Source organism: Amblyomma americanum, chromosome 1 (assembly GCF_052857255.1).
Source record: "Amblyomma americanum isolate KBUSLIRL-KWMA chromosome 1, ASM5285725v1, whole genome shotgun sequence".
Classification (NCBI taxonomy): Eukaryota; Metazoa; Arthropoda; class Arachnida; order Ixodida; family Ixodidae; genus Amblyomma; species Amblyomma americanum.
This window is the reverse complement of record NC_135497.1, coordinates 3043282-3064527: the sequence shown is the minus strand read 5'-3', so window position 1 is coordinate 3064527 and position 21246 is coordinate 3043282. Positions and strand designations below refer to the sequence as shown.

Here is a 21246-nt window from a genome sequence, read left to right as displayed (position 1 = left end):
AGTGCGCGCGCTAGGTGTCCTCATAATATGAAAATAAACGAAAATAACAATAAAACAAGATTAGCAAAAGTTACTTGCGCTTTCATGTGCAACGTATTAGAAATGTTAGGAAGATAAGGCCAAGAACGTATTGTTTTAACGCTAGCTCGAAGAAAGAAAGAACGCTTTGGTCAAGCAGCACCGACAGCTGCCGTCCCCAAATTTCACGCGCCGATGTACAGCATGGCGACACGCTAGCGTTGCGGTTGCAACACTACAGCAACACGCCTCAAACCAGCCAGCGGCCGCCAGGGGAAAATGCGCTGGCGGGCCAGACTAGCAGACGCGGGCAGAAAAAGCCCCGTCAAAAGCGCCCGCGCGACCGGTTGCCTCTTGGAAGGCAGCGGACGTGACGCGCGGGCAGTTCCGTCATTTTCTTTTTCTCCTTAATGACGTCAGGGCAAGGCAAGGGTGAACACGAAACATGGCGGAGTGCTCTCTAGCCCGCTGTGCGCAAGAGCGACGCGCCTTTCGAAAGGAATTTCAGCGATGGAGCCGGGATATGCTTTTTGTCATCGGTGAGTTTCCTCAGGTGATGGGGCCGCCTCTGCGTGTTGCCAAAGCGGGCACGCCGCTCTCGCTGCCGAGGACAGAAGCGAGTCCCTGCTTTAGTAGGTCACCGAAATTTCGGGTATTGCCTTCGGGACCTTACGTAGCGCGGCTGCGATGTTGCTAGGGTTAGTTGCCGGATGCCTCGGGCAGGGTAGCGTGCGCTGCGCGGCCCTCCCGAGGCGTAGCGGCGGACTGCTCGCATTGGCCGGCGCGCGATCGGGGCCCAACTTTGGACCACCCGATCGAGCGGGCGCAACAAGTCGCCGCGGGCGCTTTGCATCGGCGTGGTGTCTCGCAGGTTTGGAGCGCGTGGCCGAAGAAATGATGGGCTCCAAGCGGTGGAACCGGATGACACAACTCGAAAACGGTAGGCGGGAGGGGAGGGGGGTTCTCGATGGTCGCCTAACCGCCGTCTTCCCCCGGCAGCCTTGGAGGAGCAGCTGCAGCTGGTCGACTGGGTGCCGGACCAAGTGTGCTACTTCTGCGACGCGCAACCGGCGAACGTGAGTGTCGTCGCCCGCCCAGTGCGCGCACGCTGACTCTGGGATTCCGCACGCAGGAGCCTCCCGGACCGCCGAGCGACTATTCTAGCTTTAAGAGTTTCCAAATGGACCTTGACGAACAGTCGACAGGTTCTGATCAGGCTTCAGGTAATTGTCTCGCAGCAGCCATCCCAGTGTTCGGCCGTTGAGGGGCAGCCTCCCCCGCTGAGGTGAGTGCCAGGCAGGAGGCCTGCCTGCATGGAGCACCGTGGAGGCATGCGGCCTAACCCGTCTGGACTAATCGGCGCATGGGAGGGGGCTGCACCCGTACTACTAACTGTGCTGCGCCCGAGGCAGGCCGCGCGAGTGACCGCCGCGGCTACCCGCAGGGTCTCCCGGGTCGCCGGCCGCCGTCGAGGAGCAGCCGCTGGACCTGAGCCTCCACGGCCGGCCCGCGCAAGAGCCGCCGACCCAGCAGCTCGGGTCAGTGTGGGCAGAAATGTGCCTCGCTTGTGCTTGAATAATCGGGCCCTAGGGCATGTGCCCGGCTCGACGGCTGATTGAAGCATTGCAGCACTGAGGGGCCTTGCTTGAAATCTGGCCGTAGAGTGTTCCTTTGTGTCAGGCCACATTTTGAGGGGTTTTTTGTGGTTCATGAGTGCCGTGAATCGACACACATGGACTGGACAGTTCCCGTCCACGTGCGTCCCTTCTCGTCACCACTCTGTTGACCATAAATGTGATATTGCATGACTTGGGCGGTTATAGTGTGGTTGTGCAGACTGCTGCAGGTGGGTGCAGTTCATGCTGTGTGGTAAACTATGCTATTGTGTGTGTCTGTGTTCCCAGCAGTTGATAAGTTGAAACATGCTAGTCGCTTTCCTAAAACGGCCACCGATTAGCATGAACCTAAATTTTGTGGTGTGTTGGAAAATTGGGCTTGCAATTGCAATAATTTGGGATTCTGTCTTGACTGTTGTGGGAAACATGCAAAAAGTTGGTCAAGTTCATAATGAAATAGCTAGGGATCACTAGCTGGTGCCCTGGTAAATGCAACAAAATTGTGGAGCAAATAGTGTTATACATTAATTAAAGCTGCGAATTGGGCGAGTTGGTATTGATTCATTGGTGTTATACAGACTGTGTTTGGGCCAGTGCAGCAAGCAGGAAAGTATGTCTTAGTGGGAATAACTGTCAAGTGTAGAGGTGCCATTGAATGATTTATTGCATGTGGGCATAAAATGTCTGTGCACATACGGGGATGAATTTTACCTTGGAATGCTGAATGCACATTGGATGATCTGCATGATGGAGACAGCTGGAGGAAAATGCATGCATGTAAGCAGTGTGAATTGTCAGAGAAATGGCTGCAGATATAACCTGCGTTAAGTGCACTGGACTGGAACAGCGGTGGTGTGCACTGTTGGTATCCCTTGAGGTTCGAAGAACTGAATGAAACATCCTGAATTGGTGCTTTTACAAAGAATGCTTGACAAACAGACTAGCTGCCACTTTTAAACTTGATTCCTTGGGCCGTGTTGATACACTGATTTATTTGATGAATTTCCATTTGTCGCAAGGGAGTGCCATGGCACAAAAGGCTCCTCGCCAAGATCCTTGCTGCCAGAAAACAGGGACGGGATGAGAGTAATCGTGGTTGAAGGCGGCTGGTAACGTGAGGGTAGTGCTCGTCCTGTGCACTATGTCTTCGTCAGAGCAGCGATGTCGTCCGCACGTCATCCAAGGCAATGTCCAGCCAACTAGGCATCATGAACGTATTGCCACAAATCTACATGTCGTCATTTAGTGTTCCTGTGCTCATGCAGCAACGAAAGTAACGTAGCATATGTGCGCAAAGAATGCATCAGCTGCACTGTCTGATATCTGGCTCTGCCTGCATGTGGTAACAGCATAAAAGATGAAGCAACTTGGTCAGGCGACGCATGCCACGTGGCCAGCGAGGCATTCAAACTTTTCAAATTGCTGCCATTAGTTGATCCATGACCATGTTTATTTTTGTATATTTATTTATTATTACCTCTGACTTTTGATGCTGCTACTGTCTTGTGCTAAGCGCGTTTCCATTTGGGATGCTTCTCCCAGCAGGCGCACATGCAGGACCTTACAGGCCCTTGGCAGGCGCTTGGCTGTCAGTTGCCTGCAGTTTCAGTGCAGTCTTCTCTTACTTTCCTGGGGTGACCTGTTTTTTCCGGACAGTGTCATGGTGGCTGAGAGAAGCGCTTTTCAATCTTAGCGCTAAGCTAGAGTTACCAGGGCACGAGGCACCTTCATTCGCTCCAGCCGAGTGGTGGGCCCACAGTTGTCCGTTGTGTCTGGGATGAGTTGCCATTGCAACACTGCACTCGTTCGTAATAAGTGAGCATTCTTTACCTATGCAGCCTGTATAAATGGGCTCGGCTGTACCTATTGGAAACCAAGGGGATCGAACTTCACACTTCCCAGATCTGAGGCGGATGCTCAAACCACTGGGCCACCGCTGCCCCCATTTATTTAATCATGAATGGGGTTCCCATGGCTTCGGTTACAGGGTGATCCCCATTGGATTCACCCTTTCTTGGATGCACATGTCATTGGCTCGCTGTAGCAGCTGACGCTAAATAATTATTGAATTAAAGGGGCACTGTAACACCTGAGAGCACATCAACACGCTCAGTCACTACATTGTGTTGTTATGACCACCTGAGTCAAATAATACAGGCAGCAGAGAACCCACAGTTCTGCTCAAAAGTTGGCGAGTGCTTTCCGGAAAATTTTTCATGCTTGCAACCCTCTCCATCGCATGCTCCTGCGTATACAGTCGTGCCTCGTTAGTATGGACACTTTGGTTCCTGGGCAAAAGTGTCCATATAGCGAGTCGTCCGTAATAACGAATCATGAAGAAAAACAAAAAAAGTATGAAAAAAAGTGCTTTATAATTACAGACTGCTTCTGTGTGTAGCAGCCGACAGTGAAGTGGACATTGAACAATCTTGGAAGGTCCAGGTGCATTATGCGTGTCGCCATGATCTTTAGAATCATGCGGTGCAAATTTTAGCACGTTGCCTAGTGGTCCATGAGATGTGTGATGGAGTCTGATGGAGTGTCTCCTACTGTGACTGTTTACATCCGAAGAGCTCTCTACTCACTTGGCTAGCAGCTGTTGAATGTGGTTTTCAGCCTAGCACACGGAAGGTATTTTTTTGCAGGAATTGATGAAATGCGGCAAATGGTAAGGCATGTCAACCGGGCACGTTGCTACTGTAAATCATGAAACCATACACACGCAGAAGGGCCTCTTACTACGGCATTTGCACTTTCGCACTTCCTTTCGCTAACGTTGTACACCCGAAATACTAGGGGCAGAAAATCTGGCACGAGGCACTCGGGATTTTATTCTCATTGCTGTCCATTTTAACGGGACCAAAATACATGGGCCTCAATGGGCTCCAAACATTTTCACTTGGTCCTTTATCCGGACGAGTTTCCATATTAACGAGGTGTAAATACACTGAAAACGTTTGGTCCATAATTCAAGCCGTCCAGATTAATGGGGGTCGTATTAACGGGGCACGACTGTAGATGGCTAGTGGTTAGGTTCTTTCAGGCCCTAGAGAATTTCCGTGTGTGTTGGCGACGGAGGTTTGCATACCTTTCAGCGTGCACAAGAGGCGATGAGAATTTCAAATTTTGACTGCAGTTAACTCTGCTCTTACAAAGTGCATTAAAAAAAAATTCTTGTTGGAGGATATTTGAGAAGTGGCATCCTTTAATATCCCAGGCATACCACCACTTTACTTTAAAAAAGGATTTTGAGGTAGACTGGTGCATCCTTCCATGTAGTAGTGTTGCATTGTTCACAGCAGATGTGGGACAAGTGCACTACCAGCTTGGTAGGCTCAGTTGCCCGGGGGGTTATTGTGGAACACGTGTGGAGCCTGTGACTGCATGACACCACTCTTATGCGAAGGTTGTCTTTGTGTCAGATGGCAGCACTGTCAACGAGCTCACCAGAACAAGTGTGAAACAGATGGTCTTTTACCCACAAGAATGTGTTCGGGTTGTGGAGCTTGCTGTGGTCAGCAGTCTTGTGTACTGCAGTTGTGCACCAGGTATTTACTTATCCGCCAAGCAAACACTGATCTGAGATGTACCAGGGCTAATGCTTGTGCTTGTCTGTTTTCACCTGTGTAGTGTTGTCCTTCACCAGTGGAAATTTGCTGGGATTGCGCATATCATAGCCGCTGTCCTGGGTTTGCACCACTTGTCTTTTCTGGCATGAAAGGCTGATGCAGACACTCATGCATGGAAAAACAAACAAGAACAAAGCCTTCATGTGAATGCATCCTTTTTTCACGTTTTTTCCATGTTTTGAAAGGCGTGCAGGGCAGCAGAGAATGAAGCAGTTGTGAACCCTTTTTTCTGTATCTGGTAGGCTTTGTCACCTTGTTTCCTGAAACCTTGCGCCTGTATCAGTTGTCTTGCAATAATTACCATTCAGCTCAAGCAAGACTGTAGCCTACTGCCACCGAAACCAGGGAACGTGGGGGATTTTTTTTAAATTTGTGGCCCTCATCAGTGGGAGATTAATAAAAGCAGAAGAAAAAGCAACCACGTGCCGCTGGTGGGATAAGAACCCACAACTTTCGAATGTCGCGTCCGCAACTTAAAAAGAGACAACCCCTCTGCTACTTCGTTTCGATGGCTGTTGGATACCGTCATGTGTGTCATGACGAGCACCTCTTTCCGTTCTCTGAAAGATGGGCCAGGTGTGGCTTCACACCGTGTGAGTGGTGCTGTGGGAGTGTGCAAGAACAGACTGCACTATGTAGGGTTTCACCAGAAGAGACCTGGTGTGTTGTGCGGTTGCAGGCGTCCTGCGGTGCGCAGTGGTGGGGAGGGTGTCGGCGGCAAGCGGTCGTACACTGAGGCGGAGCTGCAGGCGGCCCTGCGGGACATCCAGAGTGGCAAGCTGGGCACACGGCGGGCAGCCGTCATTTACGGCATTCCTCGCTCTACACTGCGCAACAAGGTCTACAAACTGGCCCTGGAGCGCCGAAACTCTGCCTCCTCTGCGGCAGCCCCTGCCAGCGACTCGCTGCGGCAGCTCCTGCGCGCAGCCCCGGCCAAGCCACTCGAGCACAGCCCGGACCTGAGACCCCTCTTCGCCCAGGTTGGTCTTCAAACCACATGGCACCAGAGTTCCCTCAGCATTTCCTCTTGGATAGAAAACATGCTTCTTGAATAGTATGCTCGTATTGCTTGCCTCAAGTAGCCATTCTTTGCAAGCTCCGTTTCCATGTGTGCCAGATAGCTGCTGCGGCGGCTTAGTGGTTATGGTGCTTGGCTACTGACCCGAAGGACACGGGTTTGATCCCAGCCACAGCGGTCGCATTTTGATGGAGGCAAACTAGAGGCCCATGTGCCGGGCACTGTCATTGGTGCAATGTCTGCAGCGAAATTATCTGGAGCCCTCCACTATGGCGTCCCTCATGGCCTGAGTCACTTTGGGACGTTAAATGCCATAAATGAAATCAAATCTTACTGCAGTGGTCAAAAACAGTATCAGCACTGCTGTAAATTTGCTTTGCTCACATTCATAGCCAGCCATGGCTTGATGCAATGGAACACTCTGCTAGACATCCTATTTCAATCGTTCTCTCAAGCATCTCTTTTATGCCAGGCTGCTTATGCTGGAGTGGCAGCCAATTCTATGAAAGAAAAACAAGTTAGCACAGCGCTGCCGCCTTGTTTGGTTGCTTTGCCGCATTGAAGCTGCCGCTGTGGATGGATTCACGCACGTTCGGATTTGGCAGATGTATCTACCAGAAGAAAAACTGTGGGACATTTTTATTTCTGCTTATTTTGAATGTTGTATGAATTATGAGCCAATTTCTATGCCAGTAAGGTTCCACTATGCTTGGGTACATTTGTGGCAGTTTTTGCTTTCATAAACAGGGATCAACTGATGGCCTGAAGGGACCAGTTACCTTGTTTCTGGCAGTATTTGGCTGCAGATGCTCTCGCATAAATAAAAAATCCACCATCATTATCATCACCAACCGATTCCAGGTTATGGTGAATCTAGATGTTGCAAAAATGTGTAGCATGCAAGGGTTTGTACTTGACATGCTACACTAAAGCTGGAAATTTAGAGACCACATTATGGTGTATTTAAGCTTCTTGACTGTACAGCTGGATTGGCCCATGTTCAGTAAAAGCAAAATCTTGCCAAGCAATATCCCTGTTAATCGGGCAAGTTAAGTGCACTTACGGAGAGTGTCACTCGCTATAAGTGCACTTTGTCAAATCTATACCTTGTAGGTGGAGTGTCACTCGCACAAGAGTGTACTCCATATCCGCCGCGGTGGCTGAGTGGCTGCTGGCCCGAAGGACACGGGTTTGATCCCAGCCACGGTGGCCAAATTTCGATGGAGGCGAAATGCTAGAGGCCCATGTGCTGGGCGATGTCAGTGCACGTTAAAGAACCCCTGCTGGTCGAAATTTCTGGAGCCCTTCACTACGGCGTCCCTCATAGCCCGAGTCGCTTTGGGCCATTAAATCCCCATAAAACCAAACCAGAAGAGTGCACTCCGGTTGGAGTGTGTTCACGGAACACACTTTGAGGGCTGAGTACGTAACCTCGACAGCAGCAACTTTGAAGGCACAATATGTACGGCGTATAAAAAGTACTCAAGTTTATTTTCCTTGCTGTAACACTGTTTTTAAAAAAATATTTCTTCATTATAGCTAAAAGCTAAGTAACACAACAAAGGAATGCAATCAAATGCAACTCCGCTGCACGCCACCATCTTGTTTGTTGTCAAAATTCTGGTTAGTCTTGGCTTTTCTTCTATTTGCATTTTTTTTTTAATTGTTAGAAACTGTTTAAGATCGTTTCATTTGCACTGTCACGTTAAACAGTCAACTTTTAAGTTCTTTTTTACTTTTTCGTCGACCTCTTCAAAAATTCCGCTCATTTCGTATCACTTTCTTTTTTTACTACGAGTGCACTTTGCCTTCCCGTTTAGCACCGCATAGCCTAAAGTGTCTCTCGGGATTCTGAAGCACACTGCCCGTAAGTGCACTTAACTTGTGCGCTTGACAGGGGTACAAGTCGAAGCTTTTTGTTCCATCTCCCAGAAATTAAGTTAAGCTCATTGAAGGGGCCAATGCTGACCAAAGCGTGCCGCGTGGTTATGGTGGAAATTGAAACATCTTTCATTATGGTGTAAAAGTCAGGCGCTGAAATATCACAGAAACAAGGATTTATAATTTTTGATTTTGCATTGAAAATCGCATAAAACGACTGACCAAAATGTGCCACGAGATTATGGTGGAAATTAAAACCTCTTTGATCATGGTGTAAAAGTCAGGCGCTCCAATATCAAAGAAATGAAGATTTATAAGTTTATTTGCCATTGAAAATCGTATAAACAACTGACCAAAACGGGCCATGAGATTATGGTGGAAATTAGAACATCTTTCATCATGGTGTAAAAATCAGGCACTGCAATATCAAGGAAAAGAGCGTTTGCTGTATAAATGTATGTAAGGGCCGTGCCACCCTTTTTTTTCCAGATTCAAGGGCTAATTTTCGGGGTGCGGTCGATGCACAAGATGTGCACAAATTTTTTTTTTTTAAGTAAAAACTCGCCAATCGATGTTAGTGGCATTTATGATACGTTCAATTGTCACTCGCGGAGTCTTCCGACTACGAGCTGGTGCTCTGCTCTGGAGCTCGTCACACAAGAAGTCGCACAGCATGTCTGCTGTCAACGCGTAGCCATTGTTCCGCACTTCCATCACATAGCAGAGCAGCTCTTCCAGTTTGAGAAACTTGCACGGCTTGCGTCGGAATGTGTGCTTTTCACAGCTTGTGTACCTAATGCATCCTTTTGGTTGCACCATCGTCGGACATACTTCTCGGCAGTGTGCGTGCATGGCCTCTGCAATCAAGCACACAGTTGCTCGCAGCTAGACCTTATTGCGGAGGCCACGGCATGTGCATTTCGATGACTTTTCCCGCCTGGGTTGTGAAAAGTTTGGGTGCGGCCCTTACACATCTTTTTTTTTTAATATTTTGTTCGGGAAACCGGTGCGGACCTTACACATATTCATACGGTATTTGGCATTGAAAATCGCATAAAACGACCGACCAAAACGTGCCACGAGATTATGGTGGAAATGAAAACATTTTTCATGATGGTGTAAAAGTTGGGGACTGCAATATCAATGAAATGATTTATAATTTTAATTTGGCATTGAAAATAGCATAAAACTACTGACGAAAATGTGCCACAAGATTATGGTGGAAATTAGAACATCTTTCATCATGGTGTAAAAGTCGAGCGCTGCATTATCAAAGAACGAGAATTTATAATTTTAATTTGGCATTGGAAATCATATAAAACATGCAAGCGATGTCATGAAGACAGACCTTGCCATTATCGTTCCCCCCCCCCCATGTGACCACATCTCTGTAAAATACTACAGTAAAACTTCGTTAATTCAATCCCCGTTAATTCGGATTAGTCTGCATACTCTTGTCAAACACCCATGTAAGTCTATGCGTCAGAAGCTCGTCCTGGCATCTGTTGGCTTGGACAGGCTCCCAATCCCAAACTGGCACCATCTAGAGGTATTACCTGCTCGTCAAGCGATGGTCTAGATATTCGTCCTCAGGCTTGAACTGCATATTATGATGCTTGACGTGTGTGATGATCGACAAACCCCCCTGACTGATAAGCGTCCGGCTGCGTAGTTTCGTTTTCGGAGATTTAACGGCATCAACCATGCATATCATTTATAATGATAATTGCCTTGTCGTTGACTTTTTTTTCTCTCTCTTTGTTTTCCGGAGGCATCATGCGCTCCGGTGCCATTGCATGCTTCCCTCACTTCCGTTTGCATGATACACTTAAACATGGATATTACAAAATTGAAAAAATCTGTGACAAATTTCACTGCTGCCACCAGGAGCGAGACAACAGTTTCGCAAAGCCCGTGACGTTAGGCAGGTTGCACAGGCCAGAAGGTACAGTCCCGGCCACGATTTCAGGCCAGGTCTGGATAGGCAAAAAAAAAAATAGATAAAGGGAGTGTCCTTCCACTGCCGCCTGTGTGACTACCATAAAAACCGGAATATAGGTCAAAACGGAATATAGGTCGACCCCCTAAATAACCAATTCTCAAAACGAAAAAAATCTTTTTCAATTTAAAAAGTACCGAAAGACACCCTTACCTTGAAACAAATGCGACTCAACAGGTTGCACAATGGTGACAGTATTTATTTTCATTTAAATGATGCTCGTATCTACACCTGGCCAATATTTTAACAGTATCGCGCGGCCATCGACCCCCGTGTTTGTTTCTGGCACACATGAGTACTGCACCGTAGAGCGAAGCCCTTGAATTGCCACACCCAGGATGGCGAGCCCTTGAATTGCGCCCTCGTGAGTCTAGAGGCACGTACGATCTCTACTGCATTCATGCGGATGCATTTGGCAGTCACAGGGAGCGATCTTGCACGCAGCGCAACCTTTCCTTCTAATTCTGGATACACTGTTGTCCGCCCACGCAATGTTTTCTTCTGGTTGCTGCAAGTTGTAATACGCAGCTTCTGCCTCCGCCAGTACTGAATGCCCTTTTCGGATACTCCAAATTCACGCCTTGCCGCCAGGTCGCTGTGAGCTTCCGCGTACTCAATCGCGTTTTTCTTGAAGGCGACGGTGAATTGCCATCGGCTTCTGCTCATTTTGAAACAAAATGTGAAAAAGCAGCCTTTTAACAAAAGAGCTTTGCAACGACAGAAACACAAAATGGCAGTGCGACAACGCCGCGCTGCTGCTGATGGCAGTGTTGATGGAGGCTGTTGACTACAGCTGCCCATTGTTGCAAGACTTCCGTAGTTTTTCCGCCAATGACCGGTATATAAGACAGGGGTCGACTTTTTGCCATAGTTTTTTGAAAAAAATTCGACCTATATTCCGGTTTTTACGGTAATTTCGCTGCTGCCACCAGGAGCGTGACAACAATTTCGCGAAGTCCGTGACGGCAGGCAGGATGCACAGGCCCGAAGGTAGTAGTAGTAGTAGTGGTTTTATTAAATAATAATAAAAAAGGAAGGAAAAAAATTTTTTTTGCTAGCCCCGGCATCTGCCATCAATACTGAAGCACTTGAGCTGGGGCAGCCCATCAGCGATCTCGGGCCAGGTCTGGATAGGTGAAAAAAAAAATCAAGGGAGCGTCCTTCCACAGTCGCCCGTGTGACTAATTTCGCTGCTGCCACCAGGAGTGTGACAACAGTTTCGTGAAGTCCATGACATCAGGTAGGATGCACAGGCCCGAAGGTACAGTCCCGGCAGCGATTTCAGGCCAGGTCTGGATAGGCGGAAAAAAAAAGAAAGATAACGGGAGCTTCCTTCCACCGCCGCTGCCCATCACCATCATCAGCCGACTACGCCCACTGCTGGGCAAAGGCCTCTCCAATTAACCCTATCCTTTGCCAGCTGCGGCCAATGTATCCCTTCAAATTTCTTTATCTCATCTGGCCACCTAACTTTCTGCCGCCCCCTGTTGCGCTTGCCTTCTCTTGGAATCCACTCTGTTACCCTTAAGGACCAGCGGTTATCTTTCCTTCGCATTACATGCCTTGCCCAAGCCAATTTCTTCCTCTTGATTTCGAGTAGGGTGTCATTAACACGCATTTGTTCCCTCACCCACTCTGCCCGCTTCCGGTATCGTAACATTACACCGGTAATTTTTTTTTCCATCGCCCGCTGCATTGACCTTAAGGGGGGACACTGGTCTTAGACATATTTTCCTTATATTTAGTCCAATCGTAATGAAACGGTATCGCCTTGCTCAGTTTTTTATACTGATTTCAGTTATGAAATTTCTTTCTTAATTAATTCATTACTTCCTAAGATAATTAATTTTAATTCGTCATTTATTAGTACCTCGGTACAAAAAAAATGACTCAATAAAAAGTAATTTTTAACCGTTGGCTACATAGTATTGTGAGTAAAGAGTGCAATAATCAAAGCAGTTTTTCCATTTTACCCTCATTAATAATTTTACACCACGTAGAATAACAACAGTCAAAGTGTGATATCATGCATCGATAAACTTTGCAAAATTATAAATTCTTGAAGCGCGATTGAAGAATTGTGCTTCGATTATTGCATACATTTTGCCTTCAGCTTCCCTTAGCAAACAATATGACATGTCTATCTGTCCTAGACATTGAGATATTGACGTACTAGGACAGCCAGGTGTCCAAAATTTTCATGGTGTTAAATCGCCTGCTCCTGCACAAATTGAGCCCACACAGTGATCTAAATTTAATATTATGGTCAAAATACCGATTTCCTGGAGGAGAAAACTGGTAGAGTTTAAGAATAATGGCTATAGGCTCCAAAAGTGTCATTTTTAAAAAATTGATTTTTGGGTCATTTTTTGGTCCCAAAGACCAGTGTCCCCCTTTAACTTAAGCTGAACCCTTTTCGCTATCCTCCACGTTTCTGCCGCATAGGTGGGTACTGGTAAAATGCAGCTGTTATGTACTTTTCTCTTGAGGAAGTATTGGTAAACTGCCACTCATGATCTGAGAGAGCCTGCCATATGCGCTTCACCCCATTCTTATCCTTCTAGTTATTTCCTTCTCATAATCCGTACCAGCGGCCACTACCTGCCCTAATTAGACGTAATCCCTTACCAATTCCAGCACCTCGCTACCAATTGTGAACTGCTGTTCCCTTGCAAGACTGTTGAACATTACTTTGGTTTTCTGCATGTTAATTTTAAGACCTGCCGTTCTGCTCTGCCTATCTAACTCGTCTATCATGCTTTGCAGATCATACCCTGAATGAGCGATGACAGTGCACGTTAAAGAACCCCAGGTGTTCGAAATTTCCGCAGCCCTTTACTACGACATCTCTCATAGCCTGAGTCACTTTGGGACGTTAAACCCCCATAAAACCAAAAGAAAAACCAAACCATACCCTCAGTGACTTAACAGACCATTGTCATCAGCGAATCGCAAATTGCTATATACTCATGTAAGGGCCGCATTTTTTTTCCGCAGTTTTTACGGGGTGCAGCTCTTACACGAGTCAAGCCTATATCTATCCGCAGAAACGTTGCACTGTTGCTGTGACTGTTCTAAATAATAACGTAAACAATGCGAAATGACCACACATACTTTATACAAGGAAATTCCTCATCGCTTTCGCTCTGGCAGCTACTTGAAGAGCTCGTCTCATAGGCGCCTTCACAGGGGTAGTCGTCTTCGGTGCCATCCATTTGTTTCAATATTCCAGTCTGCTTGAAGGTTTTCACAGTGGTGTCGGCTTTTCACAATAGTACTCAGTGGACAGAGAAAAATTCGTTTCGTTGCCACTCTTTCTTTCCTATTTTTTCCTGTGTTCCCCACTCCACGTGTAGGGTAGTCTACTGAGCATCGCCTGGTTAATCTCTCTGTTTTTTGTTGTTCTCTTTCTCTCTCTCTTTCTGAAAGCTGTTGTAAGGTAGAAAAGAGCAAGAACTAAAATACAGGTACAGTCGAGCCCATTTATAACGGCCCCACTGTCAAAATATACATTGTTTCAATGGCACAAAATCACACATATAACGAACATCATTAAGCCCTGCTGATCGGTTACAGCGAACGGACGGCGTAAACCTGGTGCCGCGGTACGAGATAACCTGCCTCCGACCCCTTTGTGCGCCCGTTTTCCCGAGACTCATCGCAGGCCAACCGCCCGCCCCGTTTCGCGCTGCTCTCAAGCGAGCTACACTTCCCCGCCGACGTGCCCTCCAAGATCGCCTTCCCGCCCCTTCTTGCAACTCCGCTCCCCTCTCCTCACTCTCTTGCAAATCCGCGCTGCCGCTGGTGCCGATCGCGGAGGCCACGCTCCGTGAAGCAGGCCTTCCGTGGGCACGAGCCAGGAGGTGGCTGCACTGATGCTCACAGATGCCCCTCATTGGTCTCTCCACTGGCGCTGTGTGTCTGTATCTTTAATTTGATTGGTGATTGCCGCCTGTGCACGTTGCATGTCTACACCATCGCGCGCTTTGGCACTCTTGTTGCGGTGCGGACGTTTCGTTGGCTTCGTTCAAATCTCTGGCCCTGGTTGTAATTCGGGATGGCGGACGGGAACACCGTGCCCGTTTCCATTGTGTTCAGCGGTAGAGATGATGAAAGCGGCCTGGGTGGGCGGAGGTGACGGCCTCTGGCGAGCGGAACTGCTTCCGCAAGGCCGGCTTCGTCGACACAGTGTCTGATGCCGAGCCTGATGCTTCGGGAGATGGCCAGCCCAGAGGCGATTTGTGGCAAGGAAAAAATGCTGTGTACAGCAAAAACCTCGTTGATATGGTCCCAGTTCATACAATTTCCCGGTTCGTACGCTCAAAATCGCAGACATTAAAAATGTCCCATAGAGTTACGCTATATTTTTCCCGGTTAATGCGTTCCCGGAAAGCACGATTTCCTGGCTACTATGTTTAAAATTTCGACAAATTGTGGTCGTATAATATGTTTTATTGATCAACTGCACATGTGCAAACATACAAGTGGGCCGAACGAGAGGGCACGGGACGTTTTTTGCGGCAGTCATTTGCCGTGGTGGCTTCTCTGCAGTGCCTCGATGCGACGAGGCGAAGCACTACTATCGCCACCACCACCATCACCAAAAATAAAAGCATAAAAACGGCGCGCAAGCATTCGCGACGGCCGTTTCTTCGGGGACGCGATATGAAGAGGAGAAACGCTGAGGTTTCTTTCGCGGTTTATAAGGGAAAAAGAGGCGAAGCTCGACAAACTACAGCGATGCGCTTATATACGAACAGGCCGGGTCTGGGAAACAGCATAAAAGCAGAAACACTGCGACAATCAGCCGCCGTGGTGGCTTTCCCACAGTACTTGGGAGCAAAGGGGTGAAACATCCGAAAATGACATTTTAGTGACTTTCGTAACTGCCGTCGACGGATCAGATGCGTTACAAATTTCCTTCTGCTCTAAAGACAGTGTGAACGTGAACTGAGTTCAGCGAGCACTGGAATAGGATCTCTTCAGCTCTTGTGCGAAGAAATGTCAATGGACATTTTTATAAAGTGAAATTGTCAATAAATGTCTTCTTACCTCAATCAACAGTTAATTTCTCAAAATCAGGCATTTTGGATCATGTTTTCCAGGATAATGTGTTTTTTCCCCGCAATTAAAAAAAAACATATCAACAAGGTTTTACTGTATAGCCAGTGTTCGATGCACCTCCACTTAAGCAAATGCACCGCTCGGCGTGTTCGCTTTTTCAACGTACCAAGACGCTGGGCTGCATGACCAGCCCTACGAGAACTATTATTACAGAATTTAAATACGTCCACATGTACCAGTCGTGACGGTGGCTTGGTGATGAAGTGACGCTGCCGACTCCTTAAAAGCATCGCACGCTGTGTGGGGTTGAGGTCGCTGAATGCAGGCCGCAGTTCTTTGCAAGAACTTTGTTGTCGGAATCTGGATCCATCGTAACGTTGGTACAAAGTAAACGAAGCGATGACAGCTGATAGAAGCCTTCAGTGTCTGGCCGGCAGTAGTTTTCATTTCAGTTGCTGCTAGGCGGGAGTGCAACGCTCGCCGTCAGCAATCATAGAGTCCTCGTTTCTTTTTCCGCTGCTTTACATCACTGTTGTCCTATTTCATCACCAAAGTCCCGAGTTTGAATCGGAGCGGTGGGAAAAAGTATTTCAACTTCAAATCCAAAAACTGTTAGCAATAAATACACCTTTCGCTGCTGGATAAGCAGCAACAAAGCCACACAATCGCGAACTATAGGATTTTACAAAAAAAAAATTTGATAGCGTTTTCCTTAGTTTCTCTTTAACGACAAGCTTAATGGAGTAGCCTACCTTTATATCACACTTTTCAAGCATTTCGTTCCAAACCAAGAGATATGGAAACTAAAAGCTAAATACTCCACAGTGTTTCTAAATCAATACTTTGCTGCTCAATATTGATAATTTTAGTGCTCCAGAGTGCTTCTAAATCGATGTTTTTGTGCTCCAAAAATTGCTTCAAATTGCAAATTGCCAGTAGCTTCACGGCATGAACTGTTGTTATGCCATGTGGTATGGCGTTCCTAAAGAGAAAGCGCTGGAGATGCGCCGACAGTGCTGGAATACGGCGTATTGTGTCAACTCTGTTGCTTGTTGCGATCGGCGTTCCTCTCATGTCAGTTTACGCTTTATCATCTCGAAACTTTCGCGTGGTTCTGCCAGACTTCGAGTAACTTAGCACTAGCTAACATATAGATGGCGTAGCCATTTGGTTATATCAGTGTCAACCACCACAACACCTTAGTTACATGGAGGTCTCAAATACACGCGATTCAATGGAGGCGGCTCAGGACGAATTTTTCTTTAACTACGAAGTTTCTGTGGAAGTCTGGGCCAGTTCGTGTTGATACATAATATGATAATTTGTCGCAGCGCGAACAAGACGGGCACAATGAGAGAGAACGAACACGACGGGACGGGCGCTACACTTCCAACTGTTAGTTTATTGAAAAAAACTGAGGCTTAAGTACATCCTACAGGTCATCTTGTGCAAACCACTCAGTTTCCCAGAAATGCTATTTCATTACCATGCAGAACTAATGATGGTGCGCTGACACATTGGCTACCAGCTAATCTGATATGATATGCCTCCACGCCCAAGAAATCTGGTTTTTCGAAATATGGGTTTGCATTTGCAGTCCCGACAATGCACTGCAAGATGCCCTCTCTTCCCTTCTTTGACCAGATTGTAGTGCTCTTTCATTAAAGCAACGTCCTGTTTGCCCAATATACAGTAAAAGCACATTAACTCGAAGGGGACCGGAAAATTGTTTGCATTAAGCGAAGTTTGAATTACTGAATGGCGCTGGAATGAACGGTTATAGTGCCCCGCCGCATGGGCAGAACCCGAAGCAGTCCCATCTAGACTCATTATCGCGAGCTAGGCACTACTACACGTTTGTGGCGGGCATATTCTGAGAATTAAATTAGTCCGGTCCTAGTGGCAAATGAAATAAATTGAACGGCCAGTTATGTGCCAGAAACAAGTACTGGAATGCATTTGCGTGAGCAGCAAGCTTTAGTGCTGGAATATATGACGCTGTTTATGCTCCAAAACATGTTTATTTATGGGGAAGGGTTGTCAAAATTATCAACGAAGTGCATTTGCTTTGCGTTTGTTCTGCCGAGACTCCATTAGCATCATCTGCAGCTTGCCCAAAGCTCCTGTGCAACGTCAGGGTTCTCATTGACAGAGAAGTGGCGTGCTGCAACATCGAGCGCTGACGCTATTTCATGTGCACTTGGCGGTGGCGTAGTCTCGTTGCCGCCATCAGGCTTATCACTGTCGTCTGTTCTCACCACACGTGAGACCTGTGACGTCTGCTGGGAGCATGCAGCCTCAATTATATTGGCGTCACTCAAGGGCTTTTAACGTCTCCACGCTGCTGTCCACGTAGCTCGCGCTCGCGGCACCAACAAAAGTTGTCATCGCCCGAACCACCATACTACGTTGTTTACGCCACGTATCATGACCCAGCAAACACAGCACAACGACAACCTGGAGCGAGTGCATGGAAAGCACTCCGGTAATGAAAACCTGCTATGGCACGCGCTGGAACGCGGGCTCTGTGAGCCTCATGCAGTCGCCTTTTTTTTCTTTTCCGTTGTTTTACATCTCTGGTAAATTTGGAGAGTGTTTTACTCGCTATGGGTCAACTTCTATCTACGAGGAGCGGTGTCAGCCAGCGGCTTCTAGTTCAAATTAACCATAGCGGATGCCGACTCGTTCGAATATGCCGGGTTTTTTCCCCTATTGAAATACCCAGGGCAGTGCCGTGACCCGGGCGTCAGTTCGAATTAACAAGCTTTTACTGTACTCTATTACAGGTAAGAGGAGTGCTGTAAACTACATTAGCTGTACACTTTGTGAAACAGAGTAGGTGCTTGATAGATCATACCGGCTTTTTCTATTTTACCATTATTGGACAAAATTTTAAAAGCTTGCTGGAAGCTGAGTAAAGCACATCTACATTGTATTTTCTTGCTATCTTCTTTGTGGGATACCTTATGAACATCCGGTATCACTTGAGTGGGCTTCCTTTGTTCTTGCTGTACTTGTTTTTTACTGCTCTTCTTTTGCAGCAAGTTTTCTGCTGATATAGCATCTGCCGGGAAGCCCGACATGTGTAGTCACTCTGTTTGCAGTTTAATGCTTTCTTGCATTTGATGTGGACAAGTTTTATCTAAAGCTGCATTGAAACAATTTATTGTAGTCCCTCTCGTGATTAACTTTGAGTACGCACTGCTATATGGGAGAAGTACCTTTTTCGATCTGGGATTGAACATTCAGCAGATACGCCCGTCGAAAAAAGAATTTTTCAGGTCGAGAAACTGTATGCTGTTATTGCATGGGAGTTTGAAAGTAAAATTCAGGCCTTTTGAAGCATCTTTGAAAGATGCAAGAATATCAGCAACTGCTTCGTCAATGGACGAAGCAGTGGAACGAAGCAGGATGAAGCAAGCAGAGTCAAGAAGTCTGAGAATTGCACACTTGAAGCATTCTTCTCGTGTAACACGCACAAGCCGAATTTTCTATTCAGAGTCATATATTCAGAAAAGGGTAGCTGGCAGTCTGCAATAGGAAACTCTCCAAATACATCTGAAGACCTTGAAGACCCAAGACCCTTTCCTTGTATGGAGCTTGCTTCAGGTTGTCGAACTCAAGAAAGGTATCGGGTTGACCACTACAGCTTCCATCAGGTTCTCAATCGACATAGAAGACCTTTATTACTCTATTGCGCACAAGGAATTGTTTAGAGCTGTTAGAAATGTAATTGAAGAGACTGGAGAAGTGCCTTTTCAAAACAGGTCAGGTGTAAGCAGTGACAATTTTTTAGCACTTTTAGAATTTTATTTTCATTCAACTGCCTTTCATTTCAACTACCATCTCTACTCACAAAAGGCTGGAATATGCATCGGTTCTTGTGTCGCGCCTGTTCTTAGTGACATTTTTCTTTCTAATGTTGACAAAGGTTCGCTAAGCTCACTCCTTCACCTCCACATTTTTAGATACCGTATAAACGTGTGTAAGGGCCACACCCCGTATTCCCAAAGGAAATATTTGAAAAAGAAAAAAAAATCCGTGTAAGGGCCGCACCCAAACTTTCCAGGAAACACACAAGAATAGCCTTCGAAATACATGCGCACAGGAGCTTCGAGGTGCCGCCCATGGATGGCGCCCGAGGCCGCGGGTCATCATCATCATCTTTTCTTCTGCCGCGAGCTTCTGCTACTGTACTTCCGCTATCCGTATCGGCATTGGTATCGCCAGCTCTAACTTTGTTCTGTTCTGGCTGTCAAAGCATGCGCTTTTTGGTGGTTGTGTTAGCGTGGTCGCTCGGCATAGTTGTTGCTCTCGTGCGCTGTCGTTCTTCACTTTTTCATGAACTGCCTCCAAGCATTGTCACTGTTGCACGATGGGCAAGCACCTCAACAGCTACACGGCGGGAGTTCGCTCTCGAACACGACAAGCGTGCCGCGGGCAGAAAATTTGATGTGGACGAGAAGTGTGTCCGACGGTGGTGCGGACAAAGGGATGCGTTGAAGAATACCAGCTCAAAAAAGCGCGCTTTCTGAGGCAAGCCATGCAAATTTCCTGAGCTAGAAGAAGAGCTGCTATGCTATTCAATGGAAGTGCGGAACAACGGCTACGCGTTGACAACGGACATGCTGCGCGTGAGGGCACAAGCCTTGGCGCATGCTAAAAGCATACCGCACGAGGACTTCAAGGCTAGTGCCGGCTGGGTACGAAGATTTTTGAAGAGGAAGGGCCTATCATTTCGGCGAAGGACCACGCTGTGCCAGCGGCTGCCCCCCGACTACACCGACAAGGTGCTCAGCGTTCAGAAGTATGTCATCGGTCTGTGTCGTGAGCACAACTATATATTTTCCCAGATAGCGAACACCGACCAGACCCCCGTGTGGTTCGACTGTCCCGAGAGCTGCACAGTTGAACTGAAAGGAAAGAAGAGTGTTTTCGTGCGGACGACCGGCGCGGAGTGCCAACGGTGTACCGTTATGCTGTGCGTCACTGCGGACGGGCGGAAGCTGCCCCCCTATGTCATCCTGAAAAGAAAAACGATTCCTAAAGGCGTTTTCCCCAAGGGAATTGTAGTTCGCGCCCAAGAAAAGGGCTGGATGGACGATGAGCTTGTGCTCGACTGGGTAAAAAGCGTTTGGGAGAAGCGCCCAGGCGCCATGCTGGCCCGACAATCGCTCCTCGTCTTGGACAGTTTCCGCGGTCACTTGATGGGTAGGGTTAAGGAACGCCTGCACGGTATCCGCACAGACATGGCCGTGATACCGGGCGGCCTCACCTGCATGCTGCAACCCCTGAATGTAAGCGTCAGTCGGCCTTTTAAGGTTGAATTTCGAAGGCAGTATTCGGAATGGATGGCCAATGGCAATCACAACGAGACGCCGACAGGGCGGCTTAAGAGGGCACCGCTCGCGACTGTGCTTGGATGGATTTTGTCCACGTGGAATTCTGTGTCGACCGACATTGTAACCCGGAGTTTCAAAGTGACCGGAATTTCAAACAGTTTAGACGGGACCGAAGATGACTTTCTGTGGGCTGAACATTTACCTGAACACAGCACCAGCTCGGAGTCTGAAGACTCCGTGAGTGATGCCTGAACGGTAAATAAATGCCGCACATTCCAGATTGGTTTGCTTTCACTTAAAAAAAAATTTTTTTTTTCGAAAATCGTATGTATGGGCCGCACCCCGAAATTTGCCCCCCGAATCTGGGAAAAAAAGTGCGGCCCTTACACGCGTTTATACGGTATGTAGATGACAATTTGGTGATAATGGACAAGCGGAAAGTTTTATCCATTGACGAAGCAGTTGCTGATATTCTTGCATCTTTCAAAGATGCTTCAATAGGCCTGAATTTTACTTTCGAACTCCCATGCAATAACAGCATACAGTTTCTCGACCTGAAAATTTCTTTTTTGTACATCCCAGATCGAAAAAGGCACTTGTCCCATATAGCAGTGTGCACTCGGAAGTTAATCAAGAGAGGGATTACAATGAATTGTCTCAGTGCCGCTTTGGATAAAAC

General features: G+C 47.4%; 1 protein-coding gene across 2 annotated transcripts in view; it reads left to right on the top strand.

The window, feature by feature from the left end:
- Positions 1–408: 408 nt before the first annotated feature.
- LOC144108846 (mblk-1-related factor 1-like) overlaps positions 409–21246 on the top strand; it is a 43151-nt gene continuing 22313 nt past the window's right edge. The window contains exons 1-6 of one of the 2 annotated variants that reach the window (XM_077642066.1): positions 409–557; positions 890–958; positions 1018–1094; positions 1151–1241; positions 1463–1556; positions 5943–6243. In XM_077642066.1, coding sequence (XP_077498192.1) covers positions 464–557; positions 890–958; positions 1018–1094; positions 1151–1241; positions 1463–1556; positions 5943–6243 — 726 coding nt within the window. In that variant the 5' untranslated portion in view covers positions 409–463. The remainder of the gene's footprint in view (positions 558–889; positions 959–1017; positions 1095–1150; positions 1242–1462; positions 1557–5942; positions 6244–21246) is intronic. The other variant, XM_077642073.1, reaches the window with a different exon arrangement.